At 46.4% G+C, this 11,715-nt stretch overlaps 1 protein-coding gene across 1 annotated transcript; it reads right to left on the bottom strand.

Annotated features, from left to right (window-relative positions):
- Positions 1 to 5,302: 5,302 nt before the first annotated feature.
- LOC118357322 (tubulin alpha-1B chain) lies at positions 5,303 to 8,795 on the bottom strand. The gene is made up of 4 exons (XM_035729104.1): positions 8,664 to 8,795; positions 7,080 to 7,302; positions 6,761 to 6,909; positions 5,303 to 6,463 (listed from the first exon to the last, which is right to left on the bottom strand). The coding sequence occupies exons 1-4, from the start codon at positions 8,664 to 8,666 to the stop codon at positions 5,483 to 5,485; spliced, it is 1,356 nt and encodes a 451-aa protein (XP_035584997.1). The 5' UTR covers positions 8,667 to 8,795; the 3' UTR covers positions 5,303 to 5,482.
- Between the last annotated feature and the right edge of the window lie 2,920 nt (positions 8,796 to 11,715).

The following is an 11,715-nucleotide window of genomic DNA, read 5'->3' as shown; positions in this document are numbered from 1 at the left end:
TGAAGGCCCCCTGCAGGAATGAGATGAGCTAATTTCATCACAGTTGACACAGTAGCATACGGCAAGCTGTCAGTTGGGAGATGGGTGGATCAGTTGAGGGGTAGGTGGGGAAGGACGTTTATATTTTGGTGTATGGACCAAATGGCAGAGAGGAAGTAGCTGGGCTTCACAACACAAAGATACCAGTATCTACATGATAATTTCCACATCATCAGGTGGTTATTGACTTTGCGTCAATAATGAGTTCGATTGATCTGGCAATCTCCCTTACCACATGTTGACCCCAAGACCATGTTTTGATACCCATCCCACCCTGGGGAGGACCCTTGAGGCAGGAGCTGCAGCTAAGAGCTTGGGTATGGGAGTTCCTAAATCCTGTGGCTGCCTGAGTCATAATGGCCTACCATGAGGCCTAGCTGCCGCCTTTAGGAATGGACAGAACAACAACAACAACAAAAAAAACCCCCAAAAACCGACAAGCCAGAGATGCCAAGTCAGTTACTTCCTGTTGTTATGTATCTTTTAGGCTCAGCTCCAAGGTGACAGGGCAGAGTTCACAAATCTGAGCTCTGCTCTTCTGGGCAGAGAACTCGTTGTCAGTGGTGCCATCTGCAGGGCATTAAGGAATTTGCCAGGAATTTGATGGGATCAGGAGGGGAAAATGCCATCTCTCTTCTCTCTCATTCAAGCCTCTTAATCTGAGCATGTACCTGGCCCTCCATAAGGCTGAAAGACTCCCTATTCCTTCTGATCTTTTGGCAAGCCATATTTAAGGCCCTTGGTCCTACAAGGCAGGACACAGGGCTGTAGTATCACTTCCCTTCTTCCCTGCCAATTAAATCTGTCATTTGTTAAAAAAAAAAAAAATGAGGCACTGGGCTCCTTTCATTTTAAGGTCACCTCAAGGAAGTTAAGAATGATGCATTGTTGGGGCACCTGGGTGGCTCAGTCGTTAAGCGTCTGCCTTCGGCTCAGGTCAGGATCCCAGGGTCCTGGGTTCGAGCCCCGCATTGGGCTCCCTGCTCCACAGGAAGCCTGCTTCTCCCTCTCCCATTCCCCCTGCTTCTCCCTCCCCCATTCCCCCTGCTTGTGTTCCCTCTCTCGCTGTGTCTCTGTCAAATAAACAGATAAAATCTTAAAAAAATAAAAAAAAAAAAGAATGCTGCATCGTAAAGGCATTTAAGCATTCTGGTGTTTTTTAAAAACAGATGGGTGGATGTAAATTGAAAGTCCTGATGTACTAAGGTTAATTATCATCATCAGCATCCTCATCCTCGCCACCTCTAAGTAAACTCTCCTTGGGTTTTACTTATTTCTATTTCTTTTCTAAATAAATGGCTCATTTTTCCTTGGCAGTGGCTTTGGTGTCTCACTGAGTAGAGCTGTCAAGTCCTGTGGTGCCCTGTCCCTCATCTCCTAAGCTTAGATGCACATTGCTGCTAAACCAAGTCCTTCCAGACTTGATTTTCCTATTCACCACCCTCTCTGAGAAAGGCAGAATGGGAATCTGGAGTGCAAAAGGGAAGATAGGCCAGGGTGCTTAGATGGCTCAGTCATTAAGCATCTGCCTTTGGGGGCGCTCCTGGGAGGCTCAGTCATTTAAGTGTCTGCCTTCGGCTCAGGTCATATTCCCAGGTTCCTGGGATCAAGCCCCATTTCCGGCTCCCTGCTCCGCGGGAAGACTGCTTCTCCCTCTCTCACCCTCCCTGCTTGTGTTCCCTCTCTCGCTGTGTCTCTGTCAAATAAATAAATAAAATCTTAAAAAAAAAAAAATAAGGGGTGCCTGGGTGGCTCAGTCAGGCGTCTGCCTTTGGCTCAGGTCATGATCCCAGGGTCCTGGGATCGAGCCCCATTTCGGGCTCCCTGCTCTGCGGGGATCCGGCTTCTCCCTCTCCAACTCCCCCTGCTTGTGTTCCCTCTCTTGCTGTGTCTCTCTCGGTCAAATGAATAAAATCTTAAAAAAAAAAAAAGAAAAAAGGGATAATAGGCCTAGGAGGTTAAGAGAGCCTGACTAATGACAGAACAAAAAGTCAAGTGTCTCTGTTTCCTAGTCCTCTCTACCCTGAAACTCAACTCAGAAGGTGCTTAAAGAGACCTGGGCCTGCAAAGAGAGTGAATATGTTTTACCAAACCCTCAAATTGAGGGTTTGATGTTTGTATTGAATGATCTGTCCTAAGAGGGAAATAAATAATCCTTATTTTTACCTCCAATAGAGCAGTCTGTGGGCCATAATCATTACCAGGAATTGTGCTTGCTGCCAGGGCAGAGATATAATCAGACCCCAGTGCCCCCAGAGGAATGCTTCATGGCATTTCATTATAGGCAGCCCCTTCCTCTCCACCCCAGTCCCACACTTGGTATTTCATGTCACCAAAGGTTTTGACTATTAGTAACTACTAACCGTCATGTTGCATACAAGACGATTAGGAACAGAGGGGACAGAGGGAATACTGAATTCAGGCAGCCAGTTGGATCAATAACCAAATAATTAGAGTATAAAGAGGACTGGATAGTTCAGGAAGAAGGTAGATAGGAGGTGTCTATTCTAAAGGATAGCTTAGATTAAAACAACCACAAATGTTGAAATTTGAGTTTGAACTGTAGAAAATAGAAAAGGTTTTTTCTTCTTTTTTTAAAGATTTTATTTGACAGAGAGAGACACAGCAAGAGAGGGAACACAAGCAGGGGGAGTGGGAGAGGGAGCCCGACGCGGGGCTCGATTCCAGGAACCTGGGAACATGACCTGAGCTGAAGGCAGACGCTTAACGACTGAGACACCCAGGCGCCCCTAGAAAACCTTTCTAAATTACAGGTTTCCTCCCCCCTTTTGAAAAGATTTTATTGTTAAGTAATCTCTATACCCAATGTGGGGCTCAAACTCACAACCCAGAGATTGAGTCGCATGCTCCTCTGACTGAGCCAGCCAGGCACCCAAGTTTCCTCCCTTTTAAAAAATAAAATATATCAATCATACTGGGGAAAAAAGGATAATATAAAAGATACTGTTCTATCCTTTAGAAATTTAAACCTTAGGGGTTTGTATGTAACTCCCACTGATTCTTGCCTCCTATAGTTTTCTCCCAGATTTAAACAGGTTTGACATGTGTAACAAATGGTATATTGTAGAAATGAGAAAGTGTGACTTGCAAGACTAAGTCACAGCATTGCAGTTTCCAACTTGCCCTCTCTTGGATCACTCACTCTGGGGGAAGGCTGTCCCCATGTTCTGAAGACACGCAAGGAGCCCTATTGGAGAGAGGTCCACGTGTGAACTGAGGCCACCTGCCAACAACCAGCACTAACTTGCAAGGCAGGTAGGTGAACCACCTTGGGAAGTGAATCCCTCAGTCCCAGTGAAGCACACAGGGAACTGTAGCCTCAGTCAACATCTTGACTGCAACCTTATGAGAAATCCCAAGACAGAACTAGCCAGCTAAAGGTGAGGTAATACACATAGATCTTGGGGCAATTTGTTATGTGACAACAGGTAATAAAATTGCAAACAACTATGTAACTAGCACCAGCCTGTCACCTTATTTTGCTTTGTTTACTACAGATTAATCTTCTTAAAAATACAACACCCCCTACCCCAACACATAAAACCCAACCAAAATAAAACATCAGGGGTGCCTGGGTGGCTGTCAGTTAAGGGACTGCCTTTGGCTCGGGTCATGATCCCAGGGTCCTGGGATAGAGCCCCACATCAGGCTCCCTGCTCAGTGGGGAGCCTGCTTCTCCCTCTCCCTCTGCCTGCTTCTCCCCCTGCTTGTGCTTGCTCCCCGCCCCCTGGCCCCATGTCAAATAAATAAAATCTTAAAAAAAAAATCAGATGCAGTTGAAACGCTCGCTTCTTGATCCTGTCCCTGCCTTGTGCCTCAGAATTCCGAAAAAAAGCACAGGGCACACTGTACACTGTGTGCTTCCCTAATTTTAGGTCACCCAGGACATTTTCCTGAAAAGCAAGCTCTTCTCTGCATTACTTTGCTGCTGTTTCCCAGGCTCTAGCCTAGCTACCTTTCCCTCGTTTTACAGAAGAGACACATCAGAGTTTTTCAGACATCTCTCAAGACCGACTTCCTTCCAGTTTAGCACTAATTCAAAACCTTCAATCCCCATTTGGTCACTAATTCAGTTTAAGGTTCCCCATAGCACTTTACAGCCCTGGCATCTGCCTTCCCCCGGGACCTGTGGTGGCTCCATTTGTTTCTGTGCTCAGCCTGCAGCGCCACCCAACAGAGCTTTCTCTGAAATATCTGAGAATAGGAGCCAATTAACTATTTTGTAAATTTGTAAGAAAAAAAAAGGGAAAACTTTGGCATTCCCTAATTTCTTTAAACCAAGGATCAACATCTTCAGGCCTTAATAGTCCCTGTACTTTCTGAATTTCAAATATACATTTTCTCTGCAGTAAAGCACTATTTGCATCCTGTTTGCCTATCTCCTACATAGTCCTTTAGATGCAGCCAAATTCTACTTTTTTTATTTGACAGAGACACAGAGAGGGAACACAGCAAGGGGAGTGGGAGAGGAAGAAGCAGGCTTCTCGTGCAGCTGGGAGCCCAAACCCAGGACCCTGGGATCATGACCTGAGCCAAAGGCAGACGCTTAACAACTGAGCCACCTAGGCGCCCCCCAAATTCTGTTCTTGAAACAATGTAAACTATGCTAAGTGCCCTAAATTGTAAACTCTTATCCTAACCTGTACAAATGTTGCCACTTCACCCTCTCTTAAATCAGTGCTCTTCCACAAACACCCATGGCCTTTTTTTTTTTTTAACCCACAGCTGCTTATTTGGTTTACTATTAGGATTTTTGTTCATCAGCAGGAATTATGATCCTGCAACTTATGACAGGGTTGGAAACAGCTTTTACCTCATCATGCTCAAAAGTTTCTCTAGTCATCTGTTTTCCTGTAGAAGGGTCATTCTGAAATTTTTAGTTACATTGATAGGTTAGCAAACTTGTTTAAGCAGCAGTCATGAATTTGTAGGACATTCAAAACTTCCTATACCTAAGTGATTAGTAATTAGCCAATAATTTCAAAAGCTAGATTAGCTCTGGACTAACATTTTTCTAAGCTTCGTTTGATCTAGATTCTAACACTGGTTGAGGTGATATTAGCAGATCAGTCAGAATCGAGCTCTCCTGCTTTTCTAGTCCAGTGTACTCCCTTTTCCCCAGAGGTGGCTACACAAGAAATAGGATCCTTGATATCAGCACCCTGCTATCTTCCAGATATAGATGAGTGGTAGTAGATCCTGAATTGGAGAAAGCAATTTAGAAAAAGCACAGAAGTCAAACTTTCTTTCTTATAGCCTTTACTTTTGAGACATGATGGAAAAATGCGACAGGTACACACGGAGAAGACATGATCACAGTTAAAAGTGAAGACAATCTAACCAGAAAGCTTTAATGCCTGTCAGCTAATGTTGAAGCTAAAGTTCTGAGTGTGGCATGCTGCAGGGCTGAAAGGAATGGTAATTAGTATTCCTCTCCTTCTTCTTCACCCTCTCCTTCAACAGAATCCACACCAACCTCCTCATAATCCTTCTCCAGGGCAGCCATGTCCTCACGGGCCTCAGAAAACTCTCCTTCCTCCATGCCCTCCCCCACATACCAGTGAACAAAGGCACGCTTGGCATACATCAGGTCGAACTTGTGGTCCAGGCGAGCCCAGGCCTCAGCGATGGCTGTGGTGTTGCTCAGCATGCACACGGCCCGCTGCACCTTGGCCAGGTCTCCACCGGGCACCACAGTGGGAGGCTGGTAATTAATGCCCACTTTGAAGCCAGTGGGGCACCAGTCCACAAACTGGATGCTGCGCTTGGTCTTGATGGTGGCAATGGCAGCATTGACATCTTTGGGAACCACGTCGCCACGGTACAACAGGCAGCAGGCCATGTATTTACCGTGCCGAGGGTCACATTTCACCATCTGGTTGGCCGGCTCAAAGCATGCGTTGGTGATCTCTGCTACAGAAAGCTGTTCGTGGTAGGCTTTCTCAGCAGAGATGACGGGGGCGTAGGTGGCCAGAGGGAAGTGGATGCGGGGATAGGGCACCAGGTTGGTCTGGAATTCTGTCAGATCGACATTCAGGGCTCCATCAAATCGGAGGGAGGCAGTGATGGAGGACACAATCTGGCTAATAAGGCGGTTAAGGTTAGTGTAAGTTGGGCGTTCAATATCGAGGTTTCTACGACAGATGTCGTAGATGGCCTCATTGTCTACCATGAAGGCACAATCAGAGTGCTCCAGGGTGGTGTGGGTAGTGAGGATGGAGTTGTAGGGCTCAACTACAGCTGTGGAAACCTGGGGGGCTGGGTAAATGGAGAACTCCAGCTTGGACTTCTTGCCATAATCGACAGAGAGACGTTCCATCAGCAGGGAGGTGAACCCGGAACCAGTTCCCCCTCCAAAGCTGTGGAAAACCAAGAAGCCCTGAAGACCGGTGCACTGGTCAGCCTGTTAGAAAAAAGGAAGAGAGGAAACATATTGTTACTGCTCTTTGCAATATATTTTCACTTTTCATATAATTCCAGGAATACAGATCTTACTAAGCATTTGGTTAAAAATAGCTTCACTAATATCTATAAAATGACACCAAATAGTTAATGCTTTAATTGGATTTTTTTAAAAAACTATAACAGAATAGTTTACCTCACTCTATTACATTTCAGTTCTGTGTTTAAGATGAAAAGAATGTATTTCCAATGTCTTCCTTAGGATCATTATTTACTTTATTCTTGAGAATAAACCTACCAGCTTCCGAATGCGGTCCAAGACAAGGTCAATGATCTCCTTGCCGATGGTGTAGTGCCCTCGGGCGTAGTTGTTGGCAGCGTCCTCCTTGCCGGTGATGAGCTGCTCAGGGTGGAAGAGCTGCCGGTAGGTGCCGGTGCGAACTTCATCTGCAAAAGGCAAACAGAGCAGCCACCCCTCACTCACCCCCTGCACAAGCCCGCTCAACCCCAGGGTGTCCACGGAGCCTCAAGACGGACCTCCTGTCCCAGACACCCCCGCCCCCCGGCCGCCACTGTCTGGCCCCGGGAGCTCACTGGGGTCACCGAGGCCAACTCACCAATGACCGTGGGTTCCAGGTCTACAAACACGGCCCTGGGCACATGCTTGCCGGCGCCCGTCTCACTGAAGAAGGTGTTGAAGGAGTCATCTCCTCCCCCGATGGTCTTGTCACTTGGCATCTGGCCATCGGGCTGGATGCCGTGTTCCAGGCAATAGAGCTCCCAGCAGGCATTGCCGATCTGGACACCAGCCTGGCCCACGTGGATGGAGATGCACTCACGCTGTGGAAGAATAGAAAAAAACAAAATCAGTATTAATCTAATGACTAAAGCAGAACAAAATAATTTATGTAAACAATCTTACAAACTTCCCCTTCTAAAACTATTTAAAATGTAATACTCTTCCAGGGGAGACTCCGTATACTTTGATATCATGGCTTTTAATGAATTTCTTTTCCCAATCTAAATTGGGAAGGTCTCTTTCCAGAACAAGAGCGCTTAGTCACAGCTTCCTCCTTTGGAAGACGAAGATAGGGAGGGTATTCATCCAGTGCTCAGGCCTCAGAATTCCATTTGAGACTAGGCGGCCAGATTTCCGGGCAGCTACCATCGCAGGAAGCACGTGGCCAGAACAGTGCAGAGGAAATGTCTGGCCGCAGGGACAAAGGGCGGGGCTTTGCGGCACAGGATGAATGAGCAATTCAGGGTGTGCGCGCACCCGCGCCCCTCTGCGGCCACCGGGGCCGCGCAGCTGCAGAGACACGCAACAGCCACGTCTGCAGAGGCGCCTGCCATGGCCAACCATCTTCGGCTCCCCCAGGCGTTGGGCTCAGCCCAGCACCTTCACACCTGTCAGGGCACAGCAGGGGATTATCGGCGGCCCAGATCTCGACCAAGATCCGATTTCCGTTCCCTCAAAATCCGTCATTGCCACCACCTGCTCCTATGTGTTTCCTCACTTAGACCAAGGAAGGACAGATGGCTTCTAGAAGCTGTTGGGAGCTAATTGTCCTAATACTCTGGCGTAGTGCGGGACAGTGACAAGGAGCCGTTCTCCACATTCATCTTATTGTTCTAGTTAAAAAACACCTTCCCCCTGCGCCGCGACTCAGGCTAACAGAAGACACGCCCTACGGTGGTAGGCCCGCAGCACCCGGCGCGCACGCGCAGACGGCAAAGGCGGTCTCCCGCCGCTCCCTGGCGGGAAGGTAACGGTTGCGCCTGCGCTTTTGTGTCGGGTTCCTTCCCGCCTCCGCGTTTCTGGCAGAGGAGGAAGTGAGGGCGTGGAGAGACCGCGCGCGCGCGCGCCCGCCAAAAGCGGAGGAAGGAAAGGGGGATGGGAACGCGCGGGAAAAGACTAGGGTCTCGGGTCGCCGCGCCCAAGAGGTAAGGGCTAATTGAGAGCCCCAATCACAGTCTGGGGAGCCGGCGTCCGGCGATGCCCTCCCAGAGTCCGAGAAGAAAACGCGGCGGCCTCCCTCCCGGGCCCCAACTATTCTAACTACTACAACCCTCGCCTCTAACCTCGCTTTTCGCCTCCCAAAACCAGAGCGCTGATCCCTGGCTAACGGCCCCCTCAAGACCGCCCGGCTCGCTTTTCCCGTTTTCCAGAGCGAGGGCGGCGTCCTGAGGGGCCCACTTACCATGGTGGCTACGGGTTAGCAGGCGCAGGCGACAGGAGCAGACACCGGGTCCCGGTTACCGTCCCCGACAAGCTAAGAGTCGAGGTAAGTAACGCACTGAGGCAGGGGCGGTGCCGGAGCTACTTAAGTAGCGGTCCGGGGAGGGGCGGGCGGGCCCAGGCGGTGCCACGGCCGCGGGCCCCTCCTCCGGCCCGGCGCGCCCATTCGGCGCCCGGCTCGGCCGCCGCAGAGGCGGGCTCCTGGCCCAAAGCCCCCTCCCCGCGCCGGCCCTGTGGGGCGGGGTCCGCCGCGCCTGCGGACAGCGAGCTCGGGTGCTGCAGTCTGCGGCGCATGGCCGCCAGGGCCTGGGCGGGGGCGGGCGCAGGTTCGGAAAGCAACCAACATGGGAACGGGAAAGCAGGCTTGCCTTAATTTGGACGAACCCTAAGACTTAAGACGTCTGTACAGTTTTAAAGATGAAGCACCATGAGATGCAGAAATTTCTGGTCCGGATAGCTCAGCTGATTATTTTCATGTTGCCACAATCTGTCAGTGAGTTTTGTCTTTTTCTTTTCTCAGTACTTACCTGATAATGTGGAGGATGCAAGGTTTAGAAAACAGACTAGTTTTATTTGGCTTATTGTAATGACTTGTGCGTTAAACTAAGGTGCCAGATGTTGGAAGCAAAAGTATTTCAGTCATTCAAAGAGTAGTACCTAAGCATTGAACATTGAAGCTGTTAAAAGGGCCTACTAGGCCCCATTTTTAGATACAACCAATAACTTTATGGAACAGTCCCAGGGGCTTTTAAAAAGGGAGATTCAAAGATACATTTCAAATTTGGCAGCTGAATTGTAGAAGTGAGGACAGAAACTTGGGTAGTGAGGAAATTGACACTGAAGGATATTAGGAAGTAGGGAATCCTTGTGTTATATAGAGCTTTGTAAAACTCTATTTAATAACTGCTTTCTGTTATGTCAAGATCAATTGGTCGTAGCCTCCTTCTAGGAGGCCCAGATTATAGTGGATACCCTCCTCCCCACCTCTGCCTTTCAGGAGACTATTCCAAGACCATAAACTATGTAAACCCTTGGAAATGCATGAAGTGGTTAGTTAGGTTTAAAGTGTGAATTTAAAATGGCCCTAGCAGAAACCTGTTGTTGTTTACACTATTCAAAATATCCTCCCAGGGATAGTATGTAACAAAAAAAGCAAATGTAAAACTAACAATTCACAGTTCATATTCAGTTATTACCTTGCTCAGATTTGGTAAAGACTTCACCCTCATATCAGACGAATAACAGATTTATACTGTTAATATGTGTGTGTAGTTTGTAAGGATATGTATGTGTATATATATGTACACACACACAATTTTTATTTTCTGTGTATGTAAAATTTCCACTCATATGAACCTGGAATACAAACAAGGAGGTTTTCTTTTATTTCTAATAAATATATTTTTTGTAATCCTGTTAAAAGGTTTTCTTGCTTTTCTTTCTTTTTTTTTTGTAGGATGTTTTTTTGTGAAAAGATTTTCAACTCGATCCAAATTTCCACATATTTTCCAAACTAGGTTACTGGGGACAGGAATATATTTGAATATTGTCTCACTTATTCTTAAAGGAGATGGAAAATAATTAGTTTGCCTGGACCAGCAAATGAATGTTAGGGAACCACCCTGCTTAACTCCATTTTGCTGTCTGCTCTGGATGAAAGCCATTTGGAAGCAGGCACCTCCCTCCTTCTAGCTCTCTGCAGAACCTTAGAGCTTTCACTGCAGAGATTTGCTCCTGTGGGCCTGTATGTCTCCCCAGATACCTTCCTAAAATCATTAGCTTTGCTAGCCTTGTTTCTGTGAATTCCCCTGTTGTGAATGAGGAAGTATTTGAGGGTTTTTTAGGTCCCTGATGACACTTTAGTTTTCAGAGAGTAATTTAGATCCAAAATGGACTTTTAAATATAATCTAGTCTGGTATCTTTATGCCAGAAAAATATTGAATAATGCTAAGTTTATTTTGCTACCTCTTTAGCACCTGAGAGGAAATGCTGACTTTTTTTTCCTTTTTTTACCTATATTAAACTTATATAGGTATATTTGCTTCTATTATATATAGATGCATATACTTTGTATATATTTAACAACTAAGTAGTAGTTATCTATTGCTGGAATATAAACACAGTATTATCCACTGTCTTAACATTTTAACTGATTATTAGATCTTTGTTTTGTTGGACTGTTTCAGGGTCTGTAACTATTTGCTTTAAGTCTTTGGTGTAGTGGGAAACCCTGTGTTGCTATTTGAGCCACTCCCGTTTTTGCTACTTAGTATTGTGGCCATTTGCTACTGTTCTACGCAGTCAGAAACATTTCTAATAGTTCCATATTGTGGTTTAGACACAATAGTTCACAATATATTTTGTTCCTTTAACCAGCTCTACAGGGAAAGACAAAAATAAGTAGCAGTAACTTACCAAACATCAACTATTTTTGAATATTTGATCTTTTATTCTTATTTATTGCAGTGTTATAAATTTACATATGCTATATTATGTTCTGTCTCTCTCCCCCCCACCCCTCCACCCCTGCCCCCACAGGTAGATGGTATAGGGGAAAGAAAATGGGTTTTGTTTTTTTGTTTGTTTGTTTTTAAAGATTTTATTTATTTACTTGACAGAGAGAGACACAGGGAGAGAGGGAACACGAGCAGGGGGAGTGGAAGAGGGAGAAGCAGGCTCTCCGCTGAGCGGGGAGCCCCATGTGGGGCATCATGACCTGAGCTGAAGGCAGACGCTTAATGACTGAGCCACCCAGGTGCCCCTAGACCCTTAATTATCTTTCTCCAGCTTCATTTATGAATGGGAATCAGTGAATTTGAATCATCTTTTTCTCATCCTGTCACCTTCAAACCCATTAGTGAATTTTACCAGTTTTATCTTCAAAATATGCCCATCACTTTTTATCACATCCCCTTATTTCATAGCATTTATAGAACTTGAAATTACCTTGTTTGTATATTTATTTACTTATTTAAAATTTTTCCCCAATTACATGCAAGCTCCATGTCTGTTT

Source organism: Zalophus californianus, chromosome 9, assembly GCF_009762305.2.
Source record: "Zalophus californianus isolate mZalCal1 chromosome 9, mZalCal1.pri.v2, whole genome shotgun sequence".
In the NCBI taxonomy this organism is placed as follows: domain Eukaryota; kingdom Metazoa; phylum Chordata; class Mammalia; order Carnivora; family Otariidae; genus Zalophus; species Zalophus californianus.
This window is presented reverse-complemented; position numbering and strand designations above follow the sequence as displayed.

Excerpts from the sequence above, each read along its gene's own strand:
- LOC118357322 (XM_035729104.1), bottom strand. Across the intron at positions 6,910-7,079 it reads CCTGGAACCCACGGTCATTG|ATGAAGTTCGCACCGGCACC; the intron begins GTGAGTTGGCCT and ends TGCCTTTTGCAG. Across the intron at positions 6,464-6,760 it reads TGGACCGCATTCGGAAGCTG|GCTGACCAGTGCACCGGTCT; the intron begins GTAGGTTTATTC and ends TTTTTCTAACAG.